The sequence below is a fragment of the Pteropus vampyrus genome, unplaced genomic scaffold, assembly GCF_000151845.1.
Source record: "Pteropus vampyrus isolate Shadow unplaced genomic scaffold, Pvam_2.0 Scaffold5, whole genome shotgun sequence".
Classification (NCBI taxonomy): Eukaryota; Metazoa; Chordata; class Mammalia; order Chiroptera; family Pteropodidae; genus Pteropus; species Pteropus vampyrus.
Window position 1 is genome coordinate 922,525 of NW_011888786.1, and position 21,165 is coordinate 943,689.

Below are 21,165 nucleotides of genomic sequence, written 5' to 3' on the forward strand. Positions count from 1 at the left end.
AAGCAGATTATAACTCCTTCTCCACTAGAGGGGAACTAGATAAGGAAAGGAAGATTCTGGAAAAGGAAGGCAGTAATGTTGTCTCTTTCTCTCCTGTGGGCTGAAGGTGAGATGTGAGCAGAGGGACAGCAACATTCTCCCTATCTCCACAAATGTCATTACGTTAGAACGGCCTCTTCCTGAATGTGCTTTGTACAATATTTATGACACAATTTGTGCCTCAAAATAAGCATTCTTTGACTCAAGTGTTCCTTTAGAAAACGTAGAATTTACCCCCCGTGGAATATTGATTGCACCCACGGTACATATTTTTCATGCCTTCTTGTATCTATGCAGCTTGAAAGCATTGGTAGGCTATCTCGCACTGACCCTGGGCTTGGACATGAGATTTGCTTCAGACAATGGGTTAATAGCAAACTTGATGCAAGAAGAACTTGGAAAAAGCACTTGTATATGTCCTTGTATATGTCCGCTTCTTCTCTTGGGCTCTTACAATTGCCTGAGTCGATGTCCAGTCCATACTTATGGAGAATGAGATACATAGAGCAGAGTCAGTTGCCTTAGCTAAGGCCATCCTAGATCAGCCAATGCCAGCAGACTTCAAGACATATGAGTCAACTGCTGCCAAGACCAGAACTACTTAGTCAAGCACAGTCAAGATCAATGATACTGTCCACAGCCCACCCACAGATTCATGAGCAATAATAAATCATTACTGTTTTAAGCCACTAAGTTTAACATAGAAATAGCTAAATGATACACCCTTCTTGGAGACTGTTATGGACTGAATTGTGTCTCCCCAGAATTCACATGATGAAGACCTATCCCCAATGTGGTTTTGGAGATGGAGTCTTTGCGAAATAAATAGGTATCGACGAGGTTAGGAGGGTGGGGAAGTAGGATCTTATAAGAAGAGGAGAAGAGACCTCGACCTTCTCTTTCCCACTAAGTGAAGACACAGTGAGAAGACAGTCATCTAGAAGCCAGGAAGAGAGCCCTTTCCAGAACTAGTCAGTATCATTCTGGATGCCCAGCCTCCAAAAATGGGACGAAATAAATGTCTGTTGTTTAAGCCAGCAGTTTATGGTATTAGCCTGAGCGGACTAAGACAGAGATTCCCAAACATAACTGGTATCATCCAGTCTTACTTACCATTATCTACGTATCCCCTGTCTGTGGAACATTCGAGAATATGGTTCCACAGACAACAGTCCAAGGAGACATTTGGGTAAATAAACTGTAATAATATAAGTGCCCCAGGATGCCATATTTTAGAGACGTGATAGAGAAAGGACGATCAGGATTTGATGGTGGAATGTTTTGTGGAAGTAGAAGAGGAAGTAAAAGCGATGACCTATGTTTAAAATCCTGAAGACTTGAGGGGACTGTGGTATTAATGGCAGAATTAGGTAACTCAGGAAGAGTGAGTTCGAGGGGAAATAGTTTTGCCTTAGAAACATTAAACCTGAAGGGAATGTACTATCTCTAGGAATAAATCCAGCAGGCATTAGAAAAACAGGAATGATGCCAGTGGAGAGACTGGATTGGTTCTATAGTGTTCATGAATGACCTACTAGTTGGTCATTCACCAACTCATGAAAGAGAATCCAGTAGAGGAAAGAGAGTCCAGGATCAAGTGAGACATCTCAAAATGTTGTGATGTAGGGGGGCCAAGCATACAGAGGCCAAGAGCGGGGACATGGCTTCATAAAGCCAACAATAGAGTTGAGACTGTAACTCAAACTTTTGACTTCTTGGTGACCTTACCACATTGCCCATGAGTCATTTAGCCATTAATTGTGGTTCACTGGAGGGCAACCAACCAAGATGACAATCTAAGTGAAATCACGTTGATGAAGAGCAGTTGAAAGAGCCAGAAACACTGAACTTGGAAAGAGGAAGATAAAGTTAAGGGGGAGAAGGAAGACTAAGTGCTGCCTTCAGATGTTGCAAAGACTCTTACGTGTGGAAAATGAAGTCAGAATAGTCACAGTTGCTCAAAAAATTCTTCTCTGTCTTCCAAGGTTGTGGTTCCTTTCCCTGAGAAAGGGGAGCCAGAGACAACAAACTCAAAGAAATGGCTTCTTCACCCTCTGTCTCTGATACCCAAAAGTTATGAGCACACAGTAGGCATTCATGTACCATCTGACAACTTAAAGGAGCATCAGTGTCTTCTGAGCAGCTTCACTTTGAAGTTGAGATTGGACTCTTTCCTACCACTCGCAGTAAAGAACATTTGATTTGATCTCCAATCTCTATTTTTTTAAAATTGAGCAATAGCGGACATACAATATTCTATTAGTTTCAGGTATATGACATAGCGATTTGATATTTTTGTGCCTTTAATAACGTCTTCCAAGAGGAAGATGAAGTTTTCCAACTAGGTTCGTTTCTCCTTTGGCCTCTTCCTCAGTGTCTTCGCATATTTACCACAATTCAGCAAAGGCTTTGTTATGACATCCAGATGAAGCCACCTGGGTTTCGAGATATAATTTGAAACTTGGCTGCTTCATGCCTGCAGAGAGGAAGAAATAAAGTCAACTATAAGAACACAAAGCTTAGAAATGAAAAATGTTCAGACTTTATACTTACATTCAGATAGGGGAGTGCATGTTTTCCGAGAATAAAAACCTGCTGTCTCGAAGATTTTAGAGTCTTTCAGGAGTCATCTGTACTCTTCTCAAATGCAATGGCTGCCAAAGAAAATACACAATGTAAGCATCTCTCTTCATTTGGCATGGAGAATGTGTTATAACCAGCATTTAAGAGTTCAGGTACTAGAAGCAGATAACCTTGGTTCAAATCCCAGCTTTGCTACTCACTAGCTGTGTGATCTCGAGCTAGTCACTTAACCTCTCTGTGCTTTATATGTTCCATCTGTAAAATGAGGATCATGTTAGTATCTACCTTATAAGATTGTTGAGACAATAAAATGAGTTAATACATTGACACAGCCATGAAGTGGTGCCTAGTACGTACTTAATGCTCGACGAATGTTTGTAATTATTATTGCTGTTTTTTAAAATGGTAGGAAAAACACATGACCTGAGTAGATGGCAATTTTTATAAAAAGTAGTGCTCAACTAGCATAAATGAGATATTTATCCCATTTCTATTGAGAAGCAGCCCGAAACAGTCAATGTCAGGACTCTGGCCTTGTTCTATATACACAGTAAAAAAAAAAAAAAAAAATGTTTGAGTAAGTGTAGTTTATACTAGTTAAATGCTAAGGAGAATATTTATTATAACTTGAAGTTTATAACTTCCTTTATCCCCTGCTTTGAAGGTTGCTTGTGAAGTCTGATAGTAATCCACCGGACAATTTTCTTCATAAACGTGTATATTTTTGGAGAGGGTAATAAATTTTGTTTTCTACATCTATTTTTGTTACGGATCTTTCCATGGTTACCAACTGACTTAGCCCATTAGCACACAATTTATAAACCTTAAATTACGGAAGTATTCACAACTGACATTTTTGCTAGATTAGTTTTGCTAGAGCAAAAAAGTCAGGATTTATGATTAGAATAAAAATAACTGGCGTTTTTGAGCACTTATTGTGTCAGGCCCTGATCTGCATTCTTTACATATATTATATCATTTGATCTTCCCAGAATCTTTTGAGGCAGCTATCATCTGTATTAGAGTAATTGATGTTAACTAACTGTGATGAATAAATCCCAAACTCAGTGGGGGAACACAACACAGGTTTATGTGTTATTCAATAACGTCTGATGCAGATCAGGCAGCTCTTCTGGGCAGAAATCAGCTAAGGGATGCATTAGGTTGTGGGGAGTCAGCACCTCTGAGTCTTTTGCTTCCTGCTGCATGGACAGGGGAGAGAGAAAGACTGCGCAGTGGATACACCAGTCCCTCACCACCTCAGCCCAGTATTAACCCTACATTGCTTCTGCTCACATTCCATTGACCAGAAGTCAGTCACATGGTCAACCAACTGCAAGGGAGGCTGAGAAATGATGGGGAATATGTAAACATCAGTAAACACTAAAAAGTATCTGCATAGTTTGCCCTTCTGGCCACCAAATATCTATTCCCATCCCTCTTTCTAACACAGATCACACTTACCCCTCCCCAAAGGAAACAATGTCAGAGTCCCTGTGGTCCCTGCGACCAGCTCAAAGTCTGGGACTTTGAGTATGTGACGTTCTCGCTGCCAGTCAGGATGTGGCAGGCAGTTCTTGATCCAGTGACCTAGGAACTAAAAGGAAAGTGATCTATGAACCAAAAGGACAAGTCCTTTCCTTTATTTCTCTCTCTCTCTCTTTCTCGATCTCTCTCTCTCTCTCTCTCTCTCTCTCTCTCTCTCTCTCTCTCTCTCACACACACACACACATACACACAGAGTACGAATGGTGGTGTAACAGCAATAACTAAATCCCCACTCAGAAAATAAAAAAGAAGGCGAGACAGAGCAGCTACTGATGCCACGTGTGGCCCAGCGGACACAGCGAAGGTTGTTGCCCCGTGGGTGGAGGAGTTTCTGGGTGTGGCCCTGGCCTGCTGCTCCGGGCACCTCCCTCATCTATTGTCTCTGTGACCATTTAAGAGCTGGCCCTCCATGCAGCCAACAATCCACTTCCCTGCTAGCAGAGGAAGTTATTTTCAGTCTTAAAAGACATTTTCAGTACATGTTCATGATTATTTTAGCAATATAAGTCCCTCCAAATATCGGCGGGGTCCACAAACCATCAAATGTCTATACTATCTCTCTATTCTCTTTTATTTCCATTCGTAATTCAGCCATTCCTTTCCTGGGCTCATCTCACTCTTGAAACACCTTGCAAAACGCTGTCAACAGCAGCCAGTGCACACAACTTCCTCATCTTCTCCTACAATTACAAAGCTACTTGGCATAAACAACCTTCCAAGTCATCATAGGTGTCAGTTTCACCAAATGTTTTGCCATGGCAACACAGCGTTTCACCTTTCCAGCCTCTGGTATCGGTTTTCTTACTACTCATCTCCTCTTCAGCTAATGGCACCGAGCTGAGATTTGTGTTAGAGCGGCATTTCCTGTCCTTTACCAACGTTGGTGTTTATCACATGACTCATAAATAGATCTCGCTGAATACCTGTTGCACAGGAAGGTACTTAATTAGCATTCATTGAATAAATGCAGTATTATGTATATGTATGCAACCATGTTGTTTTAACATATTTGTATTTAATCTTTCACTATGATGGAAACCAATGCTTAAAGAAATTAAGTAACACATCCTGAAGTCTAGTACACTACATATGCTTCCGTCTCCAGGCGTCTCCCCAGTAGAAGCCAGAGCAAAAATAGACTCCACCTTTTCTCTGCTTTGATAGCACAGAAAATCTGAAACCTGACCCTTTCTCTGTAGTTTTAGATTTTTTTCTTTCTTTGCACTATTTCAATCACAGCTATTATCCTCTGCCCATAGAGTAAGAGTTATTTTAGGTGACTCAAAAAACACAGTGGAAAAAAATCTATAGTTTTTAAATTAAGGAATGAGGTTTTTGTCCTGAAACTTGTTTGCATAAGTTTGCACAATGAGCACACTTAATGAATTATGCCTGTGTCAACATTTCTTTTCTCCACTAAATGGTTTGTTTATTTAGCGAATGTTTCCTATATTCATTTATGAGATATTATGACATCATAACCATTCATCAAATGTGGCAAGGGCACAGATTATCCGAACTTTACTCTCTGTACAAGCTTTGACATACTGACTTTGCCTAGTGTGAACATATATGTGAACCAAAGTTGTCAGAACTGTTGGTTGGTCTGAATTTATACAAAATTTTATTCATTCAGTAAGTGTTTATTGAGCACTTATTACCTATTAGGTAGTGAACAAGACCTGCTTTAAGATATACTATAAATCTTTTTTAAAATCTCCATTTTTCAGTTGAGTACACTTTGAGTTGGCTGGAATTCGAATTCACAAATGTATGTGTGTGTATGTGTGTGTGAGAGAGAGACAGAGAGACAGAGAGAGAGACAGAGACAGACAGATAGATAGACAGAGACAGAGAGGCAGAAAGAGAACGAATGATTAATGGCGGTTGGGGAAGGGTGATAGAAATAGTAAAATTGGAACATCGGTGACAGACTAAATGCCAGAAGACTTATTTAGCGACATGGACAGACTCTGCAAAGCAAGTATCCTTCCTAGAGGTTATAATTTGCAAACCGAATGAAGGTTAAAATAAGACCAATGCAAATAACATCATTTTAGGTATTTTCTCCTCTTATGAAAAGAGTGTACCCTAATTTTAAATTTTCAGATAAGTTAGGAAAAAATTGCACAGAAATAATTATGTTAGCAAATGTGATGTTTAAACACAATCGTCACTAGAATCGTTGTCCCATAAGTTGGGACATAAACTTTCCTACGTGCTTTTTTTGCTTCCAATGAAGTGATGCCATTCGGTCTCAAGGCATCACTTGAAAAGGCAAAAGCAACTTGAAGTAACACAGTGAGATCAATGAATAAAAGAGAGAAATAGAAGTGTTTAGATACCTGAAACCTTGGCTTCTCATTTGCTTCAGTCCGGGGTTTGCAGACGTCACCCACTCCTACTCACTCCTAACGAGAGTATATACTCAGCTCTTTGAAATGTGAGTATTATGGAAAAGATCGCAGTTGCTTTAAATTATAGAAGTTGGCAAGTGCCTGGGAGGAGCGGGAGGTTGTTTAAACTGAGAAAGACAGTCGAAAACTTCATGCAACTGCGTGAGCTCCAAGCTTCAAACGCGTTCTCATGCAGACGAGACCTTTATTTTTCATCGAGTTACTTTTTACATTGTTTTGCAGCAGCTTTGAATAATAAACACATTTTCCTGCTTTAATTTTTTTTTAATGCTTTCTAAATTCATGGGACAACCAAAGGAAGCAAGCCTCATGTTTTGGGGGAAAGTTTGATATCAGCAATGCCTAGAAAAGGTAAGCTACTGTTTTCACTGTGGCTTTTCTCTTCTTCCCTCCTGTTTGGCCTGCGTCGAAAATATTTACTAGTGATACTTAAGACAGCTCCTTGTAAAGGAAAGAGGAACGTGTCGGAAGTATATCAACAAATGATAAATTAGACCTTGAAAAACCTCGGTGGTGGTTCTTTCTCCGACTTTCCATTCCGCTTAATGCGCAAACCTCCGTGAAATATCTTTGTATGAAAATGCCATTCCTTTTAAAAATGTGTGCAAGTCTCTAAGGTCTCCGTTCGGATGCGCCTCACGTTCTGTAGTGTGGTGATGGGCTAATATATATGGCCAAGGTCGGAGTATCTACATTTTCTTATCCGTTACATGCAGTTCAACTTCTGGAGCTGTGATTTTTCTATTCACTCAGAAATGTTTCCCATGGAAGATTTTAATAACATTCCAAAAATTCTCTGAAATATGGTTACTATGACTTCTTATAAACTTGTTTTTGTAGGATATGTTTTTTAAAAGTTCAATAAAATACGTTTTTTAAAGTTAAATAAATCATTTGACTTTTCCTTTGTAACCCCAGGAAAGGACGTTACGGTTATTATGCCTTGAGGGGGAGAAAGAGCTCAACTGGAAGTGTGTTAATTCAAGTCTAACTTAGTCGGGTGGCTTTGCCTTCTTGATTGTGCCTCAGAAACAGGTAGCGAGCAGAAAGGCTAGAATATTCCTTGTTTTTCTATGCATTGGTCTTATGAGAAGTATCTTGCGGTTTTAGGTGGAGGGGCACGTAAATATGTGATGTGTTGTTCCAATTTCTCTGAAAAAAAAAAATCTGTTATCAGTGTTCCCATCTTTCCGAGGCAGAGTTCCAGGTGCAGAAAAAAAAGCTAGATATTCACAGAGGTCTGCAAATGCTTCCAGCAGGCTGCGATTTAGCAGAACCTCACATTAATTCCTCCATGCACATATATGTACTCGCAAGCAGAAATTAAAAAGCCCTGTGGGTTGGACCAAGCTTGAGTGGTTTGGGACATGTAAGCAACCTCCGTCTGCAAAACCCACCGGTACAGAAACACCAGCAAGCACGCCCGTGAGGCCTGGCAAGAAGGCCCGGGGCATCGTGCTTGGGTTGAAAGGGGCTCTTTGACCTGCCTTTGCTGGACTCGCCGTTGCTCTGTGTCTGGGATCTTTTCTTATTCTGTGTCAAATTCTGATTACGTAAGGTGGATCGTAGTGGCTTCTTCGATCTTGTGGTCTCAGTGAAAGATTAAGATCAGAGAAGGGATATTATTATAGAAAAGAGGGAAGGCAGTTTGATCAGCTCCTCGCGAGGTGGGCAAGGGAAACTGTTAGCTCCTTTTTCCACCGGGTTTGTGTGGAGGGACAGAGGGACCCGCGCCTGCCGACGGCTTGTCCTTCTGGGTCCTGTACCTTCTCCCTTCCCCTTCTGTCTCTCCACTTCTACCCACGTCGGCCATACCACGTCAAGAGAGGGAGCCGTGAGCTGGACACACGAGATTTTATCATCTCCTTCTCCCCCTCTCGGCCGTTCCCAGACTAGTTGGGGAAGCCCCCACCCTATTTGGAGGGGGTCTCCAGGACCCCACCCCATGACCTCATCTCAGGCAGCTGGAGAGCTGGGATGGCCAGCGGTTACATGGCGCCTGAGTGCACCCTGGGGACGGGTGCGGCCGAGAAATGCGCCGTGTGGCATGACGTGACTGCTGGGGAGCCGAGCGGCCTTCCCATCACAGGCTCCCGCGGAGGCTGGCGGCATCTCTGGAAGCCGGACCCTCCAGGCCCCGCCTCTGGGCCCGAGAAGGCCCCAAAGAGGACACAAACAAGAAGGCAATTAGACTTGCTAACGAAGCCCCAAGCCATCTGACTCAGCTGAGGCACAGCCCCCGGGAGGGGGGGGTGTTGTAAGGGAACATGGACAGCGCCCTGGAAAGGACAGGTCAGGGTCGTCCCGAAAAGGACACCGAGGAGAGGCCCAATGTGACCTAATCGTGTCTGTCCACTTCAGAGAGGCCGGGAGAGAGGCCACATCTGTGAGGGACAGAGGGGGAGAGTGTTAACCAACGAGGTGCCAGGGCGTGTGGGAGCCATGCTGTCTGAACCTGAAAAGGATTGGAACCAGACTTAGCCCAGGGGCCCAGCTCCTGTCGCCTACCCCCAGTCTGTGAAGCAGGGCCTGAAATGTCCCAGGCTCAGGAATCAAACCCAGGAGCGGCTAGGGAAGAGTGTCCGCTCTGTGCCAGAAGGTCGACCTGGCTCTTTGAATGTGGACCTTGACAGGGAGACCAAACACCAACAGTGTAGAAAGGACGAGGAGGACAACACAGAGCGGGGCTTTGCAAATCAGCCCGATGAAGTCAATAAGGCTTCTCGTAGACTTGCATTGAACTAGACCTTGGAGGAGGAGCAAACTATCATGACAGAAGCCAGAGGGGCAAGAGCGCCCAGGCAGAGGCTGATGGGCAAAGGCACAGAGGTGGAGAGATGGTGGCTGCTCCTGTGGACCAAGCACATTGCGGGTGGCAAGGCTCTAGTCCTCAAGTGCAACCCGAGGCATCCCATGGTTGTTAATAAGAGGGAAAACAAGTATATCCCGATCAGGTGACTTTGGGAACACGGAAAGCTCCATGGTGTTCTGGAACTCGGGTTGTGGGGTCACAAACATCTGCCTGCAAACCCAGCTCCACCCCTTAACTGCCCTGTGAACTCAGACCCATTCAAGTGTCCGTGTTTTCTTCTGTTAAATGAGGCTAATAATTATATCTATTGTAATAGGGGCCTTTCGAGGATTCAATTAGAGAATTCATGTGAGCTCTTCTTATTAGCTATTAAATGCTGGTTTCTCCGCGGCAAGATTTCACGTGTTCTAGTTTCTGTGTCTTGTTTTTGTTTTTTTAATATTTTTTTTTACATTTATTTCTACTAATAAAAACATATTAACTGATAACATTTTATTGACCATTTCGTGCCAAGCACGGTTGTAGGTGCTTTGTATGAATAGTCTCATTTAAAACTCACAACCTATTAGGGGTCTTATTAGTGGGATTCTGCTGTAATCTTTACTTACAACTTGTGAAAGCCATAGCCCAGAAAGGTTAAGTAACTCGCTCAAATTTATTTCAGTTATTTCTTGATGGGCACCACTAATTGAAACTTTGTGATCATCACACATGCTTGAAAGTTATTTATTTTCATGTTTTTATTTCTTAATGTGTCCTCTTGTATCTCCATGAGTCAGTCATTAGAATCTAATGTTTTCCAAACTCATTAAAACATGAAACCATTTTTTTTTCCCGAGAACTATCACACAAACCATGGAATGTGGAATGCATGCTGGAAAGCGAGGCGGTTGAGTTGTTCCTGTAAGTTTACGCCACAAGAACGCGAAGTTGCCCAAGATTTAATTGAAATTTATTAATCTCCGCCAGCCGCTTCATGAATTGTCTTCTGTATTTCTATGACACAAAAGCCCAACGACCGAGATTCTCATTTCTAAAGTAGTTGATTTTTTAAAAACTATCGTCAACTTCCGAAAGGCAAAGTGACCGCAAAGCAAATTCGTGTCAATCATTTCGTATCAGGAAGGTCAGCCTTTGCCTTTGGTTTGAGGGCACTGCAGAGAACAAAGGCTAGAATAAAATACCTTCAAAAAGTTATCAATTGAATGGGGGGAAACAAAACGTGCGTTTCAACATGTAAAATGCAAAATTAGATTTACAAGGAAGAATAAAAGAGAGGCTCAAAGTGAGTTCAAAGATAAGGAGACTTAGGTCTCTGGAAAAATCAGAGTACTGTCTACCATTCTTTGTTGTTTACCGTGTACAAAGAACTGTGCTAAGTACGTCACCGCGTGACAAACCCATGTGTACTTTATAAAGTTACAATGTGACTGTTAACTTGCCCATTTCACAGATGAGAAAACCGAGCCTAGAGAAGTTTAGTTTTCTGCCTGAAGTCTTCCAGGAAATAAGGGGCAGAGTATGTTCTGAAAGTCAGATTCATCTGATGATCAGGGAAGACTCCTCGGAAGAGGTAACATGTAATTTGGCCTGGAAGGATGGATAAGGGTTTGTGGGAGGGACATTTCCGGCAGCGAGAGGAACCTCGGGAGAAGCATGAAAGAGAGCAGTGTGGAGGAGAGGGGGAGAGCTGCCCTGTCAGAACGAAATGCAGGCGTAGAGAGCAGAGTGGGAGAAGCTCAAAAGACTTAGTTGTGGGGGGCGGGGGGATGCGCAATAGCTTGGTTGGAATCAGGTCATTGAAAGCCCTGAATGCCAAACCACAAAGTTTGGATTTTTTTTTAATGGAGTCATTATTAAAAGTTCGTACACGAAGAAGTAACTTTCTAACAGTTCATCAGAACGACGATTTAAGATGATTAATCAGTGTACTGGACGGGGCAGAGACGAAACCTCTGTTGAGGAAGCAGTATTGATCCAGGCAAGAGAGAATGACAGCCATTGTTCACACAGCAGTCAAGGATGGACATGCACGTGGGGCCCGGTCTCCTAAACCTGTCTTTCGAATAACAGCCTTGAGACCTTGCTGAATCCAGATTCGACTCTGTGAAATAGGAGGGGTGGGGAATGGAAGGGACAGGAGATGCTAGTTGACCTCTGAGGGCTTCTCAGCCCTCAAACTCCATGAGGATAAACCTCTACGCACCTTTATGGAAGAGTCATTACCTCTGCAGTTCCTTATTCCGTCTCCAGTTTCTGGACTAGTCCTTCATATCAAGCAGGCATGCTTCCAAAAGAATATTAAGGTTTAGAACATTTTATGGGTTTATAGCTATGGCGATTACATAATGTGGTAATGACATGCTATGATTGGAAGGGTGTATTTTAATATATCCCTTCAGAAGGAACTCTTACCATCATCCTGGCTTTCTGCCTCTTGCAAAATTCAGCTGTCTGCTTCTTGTGACTGAGAAGTCTTAGTGTGCGTCAGGATCTTACAGTGCTCTGGATGAATTATTCGCATAGGTGTCCTAGGACCCCCTCCAGCTCCCAAATAGGTGGTAAACTTGTAAAGAGTGGAAACGAATTCGTCTTTACATCCTCCAGTGCCTTACAAGTGTAGCAGGTCTCCACGCAGCTACGAACACAGGTCTGCAAGAAAAGGCACATTCCTTTATTTTCTTTAATTCAACTGGCATCTGATTCTAAGAGTCTGGGCCTGCAGGAACTTTCGTTTTAGAAATTATCAGGCTCCTGCCCCCACCACCTCTAATACCGGGGAGGTCTTCCTTCACTCCAGCATGCCCATCTTGTAAATCACCCATCCCTCTGATGTCTGTGGATTCTGCTTTCAACCCCTGCTTAGGAACTGAGACTCACTGTCCAGGCCAGGGACCTGGTGTCTGAGCAACCTTAGACACCCCTGCTCTCGGGGGTCCGCCCACAGAGAGTGAGTATTTGCACTTATCACAAAAATGTGCTGACCCGCAAACCCCAGCCTCTCCAGGTCTGGAGAAATCTCCCATCAAAGGTTTTTTATTCCCCCTCTTCCAGCATACACTCTTGGACTTTCAGAAAAGAAAAGATGATATGTTCTCAAGAGACTTCTGCTTCCTGTTCTCCACAACCTTGAAACAAGGACACAGGAAGGAGTGCGTAACATTCATGAGCTGGGGGCGAAGAACACACAAAGTTATTCCATCACACTCCCAATCGATGCTCAATAATTGTCAGTGAGATGCAGGCCCCAATAACTGACGAGATGGCTCCTCCAAAGTTGCTCACTTTGCCATCAGAGGATGTATTATGATCAATTTAATAGTCTTTTTATTAAGCACCTACCAGGTGCCAGGACTTGACACACATTGTCTCCATATCCCTGTTGTTCAGGTGAGGAGCAGTGAGTAGCTTACCTAACACCCTACAAGCACTAAGAGATGGAGCACGTGTTCAAAATCAAGGTGCGCCATCCTCCGTGACCTCTGCCCTTACACCCTGCTCCGTGGGCCCAGGTAAGGAGTCCTTGTTTTCCTACCTCACGATCCAGAAGTCTGCGCTTAACCAATCCTTCAGTTGCCATTTCTCCCTAAAGTTAGTTTTAAATTTTAGAAAAAAAAAATGTTTACAAAAGACTTTTATGAAAGAATTTTTATTTTTTTTCACCATGAACATAGGGTGACTCTGCTTGATATCATAATAATCCCATAGGATGATTTGTTGCCCCATCTAGTCATTCATCCGGGAGATTGCTAATTCTACTTGAAAGATAAAGAGTGAGGTAAAGTGACATGTCCAAGGCCACAGAGCTAGAAGAGTGCTCAAACTCAAACCCACGTTTGTCCGTCTCTGCCTCCGAGTCAATGAGTGGGGGGTTCGTTGTAATTAATGAAAAACTAAGTATAGAGTACTATCAAATATTTGCAGTTTTAGGGCCTTCTCTGCCCATAACAGAAAAGCATAGCTTGTGTGGCTGCTTTCAAACGCAATCTGCCAGATGTACCCTCACAGTATTTGAGAGCTGTCAGTAAGGCATTAGTAGGTTTCCTTGCCAATTGCTAACATCCCCATAGCAGTTTATTCGTTTCAACTGGCAAGTGATTTTTTTTCCAGTTTCTTTCTTGCATCATTAATTTTTTTAGGAAACACTGTTGATGAAACAATTTTTATCCCATTCCACTTTAAAATCTAATTTGACGTCGATGGGATGTTCGTTGGGGATTCTTGAATTGACTGGAATTACCAACCCATTTTACCACGGGTGCCTCTGTCGGCTTCTCAGATCACTAGCTTCTCTTCTTTTCCTTTGCAACGAAGACCGTATTCCTTGGCACGGTCTTCAGGGGACTTTGAAAAATCTGTCTCTTAATGGTCCTCCTTGTCCACTCTCATCCCTACAGTTCTTTGTATCCCCACACACCCATGTATACCAAATACCTCAGACTGGGTGGCTTCAACACAGAAATTAATTTCCCCACAGTTCCTGAAGCTAGTGGTCCACACCCGAGGCGTCAGTGGGCGTGGTGCCTCTGAGGCCTCCCTCCCTGGCTTGCAGATGGCCACCTTCTCGCTGTGTGCTCACCTCGTCTTTCCTCCACACAGAGCACCTCTGGTGTCTCTTCAGGTGTCTAAATCTCCCCTTCTCATAAGGACACCAGTCCAGTTGGATTAAGGCCCACCCTCAGTGCCTCGCTTTAACGTCAACACCCCCTAAAAGACCTTATCTGTGAATATAGCCACATTCTGAGGTATTTACATTATGAAATTTTGAGAAGACACGATTCAGGCCAATATCTATGCACAGTGAACTCGTCACAGTTTCTTGGGTATCTCTTTTCTCTGTGTGACATAGATCTAACGAATCAAGTCTATTCCTCTGCCTTTGCATGAATTATGTCGAACCCTATAAAACTGCTGACCTTTAATCATTTTATTACCTACAAAAAATAGCAAATTGTGTATGACTCCAATATAGCATAGAGACTTCACAAAAACTCTCATTTCTTGAAGACAATTTGCCAGGCCTGTAAAATATCACAGAAATTGTTGATCATCTTTCTATTTGTCTCTGAAGCTGAGATGGAATGGGATGTAAACAGACTTTTAGAATTTAGCTACACTGCAGGACTCACCTTCAGCCTGAATGCCAACAGTAGCAACAAGCTCTTATTTATTACAGCAGCCCCTTTCATTAGCACGCCACAGGCCACCAGAAAGTTCTTTATTATGCCAGATTCTGGCCTTCTTTTTTTTAATTTTCTCAGTTGTCTTTGTTCTGGTTTTAGAAGTAGCAAAGAAAAGTTCGTCTCTTTCCTCTGGCATTTTAAATACTTGAAGACTGTCACCAATCTGCCTTTCCCACCCCCTCCAATGTCTCCTTGCAGGAGGGAGTTTTCCCTGGACACCATGTTCACCAAGGGTGTCCATACCGTCTCATTATTAGGGTTAGGGTTAGGTGATTTCCTGGCATCAGCAGCAGTTACTTGTATGCCTGTGTTGAAAAGACTGTGAATCCAGCCTTGGGTGAGCAGGAGGAAACATAGAGTTCCATCAGTGCTAGCTAAAGGGGAACCAGATACTCTCCAGAGCTGCTCGCACTGCGAATCTGGACATCGTTTGGCACCCGTAGTACAGGGGAGCTATTGCTCTAATTTAAATACTCTGTATTTCTTAATGCTAAATTCGCATCAGCTTTGCTAGTAAGCTCATCTCATAAAAAGACCGACTAAGACACTCAGATCTTTTTTTTTTTTAATATCGTCGTAGCAAAGCCTATTTTCGCTCATGTAATGGTTCTGCTTTTCTTCATAGTTAACCAAAAAGAATGAAGAATCTGGAATTATGATTTCTTTGTGTGCTACGTTCAGCCCTAACCCTTCCTGGTTGTATGACTATTGGCAGTCTGTTCATCGTTAAAAATGGAATAATATGTGGATCCTGCCCCAGTGAATCCATTGGTAGTATTAAATGAGATACTATGCAAAAAAGTATGCAAGCTGGCAGGTGAAGCACAAACGCTACTCGTTGCTAGGAGGCTGATATTTAGCTGGCCAGAGAATATTTCCCTCAACCTATTTGTTTTAGGGGATTTCTTCTCACTAGACAAATTGACGTCTAATAGGGGATTAAGAACAAAAGTATGAGGAGGAGAAATGAACACACACTAGATACTCAGCGAATGGACTTGTGAACATGAACACATCAAAGGACACGATTTCAGCAGAGAGGAGAGTGTTTCCATGACGCCTCGAAGCAGAGTAACAAGCAAAATCCGGAGCGGCTCTCCGTGGCTTGTTTTGCTGATTCAAGGCCTCAGATGTTTGATTTGGGCTGATTGGTGCTCGCCATCTGCTCATACAAATTGACATTGCTGTCCTAATGCTTTCTCCTACAAAGGAAAACGTACCCATCTCTCAGAGCATGTTATCAGCAACGCAGTACGCTCAGCCAGGAGCTGCACCCCTCAGTCTAAAGGACCACGCAGGAAATGTGCATGAATGAATGAGCACGTGGCAGAGATCCCGGGGGCCAGGGACGGCAGGCTCCACCTGAAGTGGGCAGTCACCACTCACTCCATCGGGTGGTGGCCAGGACGGTGTGGCCTGATGGTGCCAGGTCTTCAGGTTTTTCAAGAAAATCCATGTATCTGGATTTTTATATAAACCGTTCCTACTTTAAAAACACTTGCTGTGTTTTGGATCCATAGAGATAGTGATTTCATATGTTTCATCCCAATATAATCTAGAGACATAAAAAGGGTTCAAATTTTCTGGCTGTGGAGGAAATCTCAAGAGACCTTGCCCTTCAAGTAAATTTCCTGAGTAAACATGAACATCCATGCCCACACACTACTGATAGCAATAGCTAACTGAGCATGCTCCCTACACAGAGGTACGGGTGGAGGCGAACCATCCTGCAGCCCTCCCAACGCCCTGTGAGGTTGATGCTGTGTTTATCTCTACTCTACAAACGAGACCCAAAGCCTCACTATCAGTTAGTAGTGCCACATATGTACACGAATATATAATCCCCTTGCCAAGAGAGCTGGTGTCTTTATGTCTCTTAGATTGGAGGAAGAAAATTTAAATGCATGTTAGTGCCCACTGCCCCAGAGATGGCACGTTGGGGTGAATGATGATCCTCCTGGCTGCTTTTGGCAACTCCGTACTCCTGTGCTAGCTCACTCGGGCTGCTGTAACAGAATAGGGGGGCTTAAACATCAGAAATGGTTTTGAGGGCGGGTGTCCAAGATCAAGGTGCTGACAGGTGTGTTCCTAGTGAAAACCCTTTCCCTGGCTTGAAGATGGCCGCCTTCTTGCTATGTTTTGGCAAGAGAGAGAGATCTGGTGTCTGTTTCTCACGAGAACACCAGTCCTAGTGGATCAGGGTCCACCCTCATGACCTCATTTCACTTTATTATCTCCTGAGAAGTCCTGTCTCCAGTCACACTGAGCGTAAGGGCTCCGACATACTAATCGAAGGCGGGGGGGTGGACACACAATTAAGTTTATAACACCCCAGCTCCCTTCTATGGAGAACCAGCCTCTCCTGCCTTTCTCTCCCTCACACCTCGTCCTACCCAGCCCAGTTCATTCAGCCCTTTCCCTTTTCCTACCTCATTCTTTACCCCACGCGATGCTTTCATTCTACACGATGCCTTTTCTCACCTTCCGAAACCACCGTCACTTATCCACGTTCCTGTTCCTCTCCTCCTCCACCTTCTCTTCCCTTCTCTCTTACTCCAACCGTGATCTTCTCCAAAGCCCGTTCCTCTCTCATCCTGTTCTTCTCACCCTCTTCTCCACGGCCACCCCCTCAAAGCTAAATTCTTTCCCCGTCGTGTTTCTGCCTCAGACCCTGATAACTGGGGTGCCTCGCACAGCGCTGAGTCTATAGCAGACACCCCGTAAAAGTTAGTGTGCCCTCCCTACATCGGAGTCCAGGCAAGTTCAGAGAAATGTGCAAGATGAAGCACTTGAAGCGAAGAAAAAAAAGAAAGAGAAAAAGAAATCAGAGCCATGAGACGGAAAAGGAACAAGCTATGTGAACCACAAGGCCCAATCTAGTTACTGAGATTGAGCGTGAAATCTCATTTCCTGGCAGCCAAACCCAGAGTCTTTTCAGACTTAAAGTGATCATGTCTTCTCTGCCGCGCTCAGGGCGAAGGGCTGGAGCAGGGGAAATGAATTCCTTTCCTTTTGCCCTGACCCGGGTCCTGCCTCGAGCAACTGTTTTTACCCACCTAACGGCTCTCTTTTCTGCCCCCCACGGATCTCTGACTGGCTAGTCACTGCTGCATTGTGTTAAAACATCACTCAGACCCTGTTTAGAATGTGGCTTTGTGTAGTAAAGAATGAAAAGCTCATAATTATGGAAACTGTAGTTGAAGTTGTCGCTAGGATGTCGCTAAAGGAAATCTGCCATTTTTGATTAAGTGGAAAGCTCACCGAATGCGGGTTCAAGTGTCAGCTGGGTGGTTTATGGAGGAGAAGTATCAGATAAAGGAGGGAAGGAAGGAAGGAGGGAGGGAGGGAAGGAATGAAGAGGAAGGAAAGTTTTTTTCGGAATTCTTTTCACTCGCCCCTTAAGTTACTCATTTTCCTCATTTTTCCTTACACTGTACTCTTTCCTCTTTCCTGTCACCAGCATCTTCCCTCTGAGCCCCGCAGAGAAACCCTTATCTTCATCTCCGGCCGCTCCTGTTCAGTGAAAACCTAATGCTTTAATTCCCACACTTTATTCTGGACATGGAAATCTAACCATCGTCACAAATGTTCTGTTTTGTTATTGACCCAGCCATTCTCCCAGAATGCACTTGATTACCAACCGGTCAGTGCCTAAGACTCTCACTGTTATTCGCTCTGGACACCACATTGTCAAGCTGAATTAGAGAGGGCTCGGGTAACCAGAAGATGAGAATTATTAAAACCAAAGCACATAATAGAGAGAGGGGGAGACTGATGGGCGATATGAGACTGAATTCAAGTATTTGAATATCTCCCCTCACGTAGGACTTCTGGAACAATTCTCCAACATTTGCTATCAATTATTTAAGATTCTAATCCAGAGAGGATTTGACCTAAGTTAAAATTGCAGCTCTGTCATCTTCCAGGTTCGTGTCCTTGGGGAACCAAGTCTTCCTAACTCCACTTCTTTGCTGTGAAAAATGAGGATAATAGTATCCACCGCATCAAGGTTATAACATGTGCATGTTATAGAGCCAAGTGAGACTATAATACAGTGCTCAATCAATCACAGCTGAGATTAATATTCCTGATACTTCTGTTGAAATGAAATAGAAGAAAATGCATTAGATGTACAGAGTTATTAAGTTGGTTGGATCATAAAGCATAAGATATTCCTCCTTCCCTCCCTTCTTTTCTTTTTCTTTCCTTCCTTCCCTTTCTCTTTCCCCATAACCATCCAGCGGTACCTTGAACCTGCATTCAGTAAGCTTTCGAATTAACCAAGAATTGCAGAATTCTTTTAACAATACCATAACGACTCCAAATATAAATTGCCTTAATTACAACACTTACATCCTTTACTACGCAGAACCATGTTCTAAACAGAATCTGAGTGAGACCCTGAAAGAGATTCGGAAGTCTTTGGCAAGTGGGATATTATATAAATAAAGGAGAGGAGAGTCTTAGCTGTGGTTCTCAACCCTAGATTCACCTTAATCAGAACGAGGGAGCTTTGGAAAATCCCAAAGCGCAGGCTGTACCCCAGACATCAGAATCCCTGGTGGCGGGATCCAGACATAGAGAATTTTCTAAAGCCCCCAGGGTTGATTTAAGATGCAGTCTAGATTGAGAACCTCTATTTTCGAGGAATTGGTGGCCGATGGGGCGGAAAGCCTCAGAGTAGACAAGGCTGTGTGCTGTTCCCACGGTGTGAGCGCATCAATAACCTTCTAGACTCTAGAGGGACTTTCAGGAAGGAGACTTGTGGAAACAGAAATCAGGCAGAGAAAAGGAAAAGGGAGGGTCTAGGAAGAGTCTGCAGAGGTGAGGCTCAGTCCTCCAACAACTGAGGCAGAACCGGAAGGAAGGAGTGAGGAAATAGCAAAAGCAAAATAATTTATTTTTAGAATATGGGAGACATAAACCTATGTGAACCAAAGATGAGTCTACCCTGTCTTAGATGCTCACAATTCATATTTTTGGAAAATAGCGAAAAAACGTTTGCATTGGTCCAGGAGGTTTCATCTTGATGATTTCATCAGAGGATTTTGACTAAATACCTGCTTTATAATCCACCACTCGTGGCATTTGAACTGCCATTCGTTACATCGTCTGCTGTGCGTCAGATATACCACTCTCTTAACCCTCACAAATGCCATAAAGTGGCCGCCTCCCATTGTACAGACAAGGAGACTTTCCAGATGAGAAAGTGAGATGCCCAGAGGTTCAATGATTTGCCCAGAGTCGGTGAGTGGCAAAACCAGGGTTCAAACCTGGATCCGTATGAACCCAGAGCCCATGATCTTTACCCTGTGCCACTGTGCCTCCAGATAAAGCCCAAATCTAATCCTCGGAGAGGTTCGTGCTTCCATCCGAGCCTGCGAAATGACAAAAACATGCCCCGAAAAGTCATGTCCCAGCACCAGGGTCTCTGAATGAAAAGAACGAAAAAGTGGAACTATCTCAGAGGCTGCGGCTCCTCCTTTGGGATGCAGAAGACCTTGAGCAAGAGACAAAGCATTTTAGAGAGGAGTGGGCATGAGGTCTTTGTCACCACTGATGCTGGGAGTGGAGGAGCAGCCAGAACTGGGATTGCCCCGTCCTGAGCTGCATGCCTGTCACGTGCAGTGGGGTTTGGACAGGAATGGCCACTGTTCCTTTCTGCCATCTTCCCACGCCTTCCTTTTCCCCTACACATGTAGGCCTTGCTGAGTTCTGTCTTCCCGATCATTCCACATGCGCCGGTTCATTTGACCATCTTCTTATCCTGAAACGGATTCTCCACATCCCCTGACCACCCCTGAAAACTGATCAGCATCCATTTGCAAGCAGTATTTTCCTCCTAATACATCCATGCATATATAGTCCAGACGGCTGCTTTGATTTCTGGAATATTAGCTTAGAGGAAAATGAAATCTAATAATAAAATCTACTAAGAGTTCCAAATAGCTACATAACCTGTGCCAAAGAGATGATTTTCATTTGGGCTGCCATCTGTAGATATTATTACTAGTTATCCTTTGTACTCAAGAATAAGCACACCATTGCTTCCCCTCCCAATCGAACGGCCTAGAAATTGCTGATGCAATGTCCTCATGAAAGAGCCAGTGACATTTTGCGTTGCCTTTTGAAAAAATATTTTAATAATGTCTTAAAAAAAAAAAAAACTGGCCAGCAAGTTCATTCTAGGACAAGTTTTAGATTCTTTGAGAATAAAGTTGGGTAAGATCATAACCGTGACTGTTTAGTTTGGACGGACAAATTGCCAACATGCCTATAAAAAGGATCGGCAGAGAACTTTTTTTTTTTTTCGACTCTTATTTTCAGATTTTCTTCAAAAGTTAGTCAAACAAAAATTTGAGAAAAGCCTTGTGATAGACTCATAACATACGAACACCTCAAAGAGAGTTTATGTTTCAGACCGAAACGGTCCAGGGAGTTTATAGTGACTCGGACAAGAGTCTCGTCGATGGTAGCCCTGAAGCCATCACAAGAAAGGACAGGTAAAGCAGTTGTCGAGTGTCCACTGTGTCTGGCTCGCCCCGCATGTCCTAACTAGGGGCTGGGCGGACGTGATCTCATT

The 21,165-nt window shown here is 43.5% G+C and overlaps 1 protein-coding gene across 1 annotated transcript in view; it reads left to right on the forward strand.

The window, feature by feature from the left end:
* The first annotated feature begins 6,675 nt into the window (after positions 1-6,675).
* The window catches only part of C1QTNF7 (C1q and TNF related 7), a 91,871-nt gene continuing 77,381 nt past the window's right edge, over positions 6,676-21,165 (forward strand). Inside the window, exon 1 of the mRNA XM_011364861.1 lies at positions 6,676-6,938. Coding sequence (XP_011363163.1) covers positions 6,926-6,938 — 13 coding nt within the window. The 5' untranslated portion in view covers positions 6,676-6,925. The remainder of the gene's footprint in view (positions 6,939-21,165) is intronic.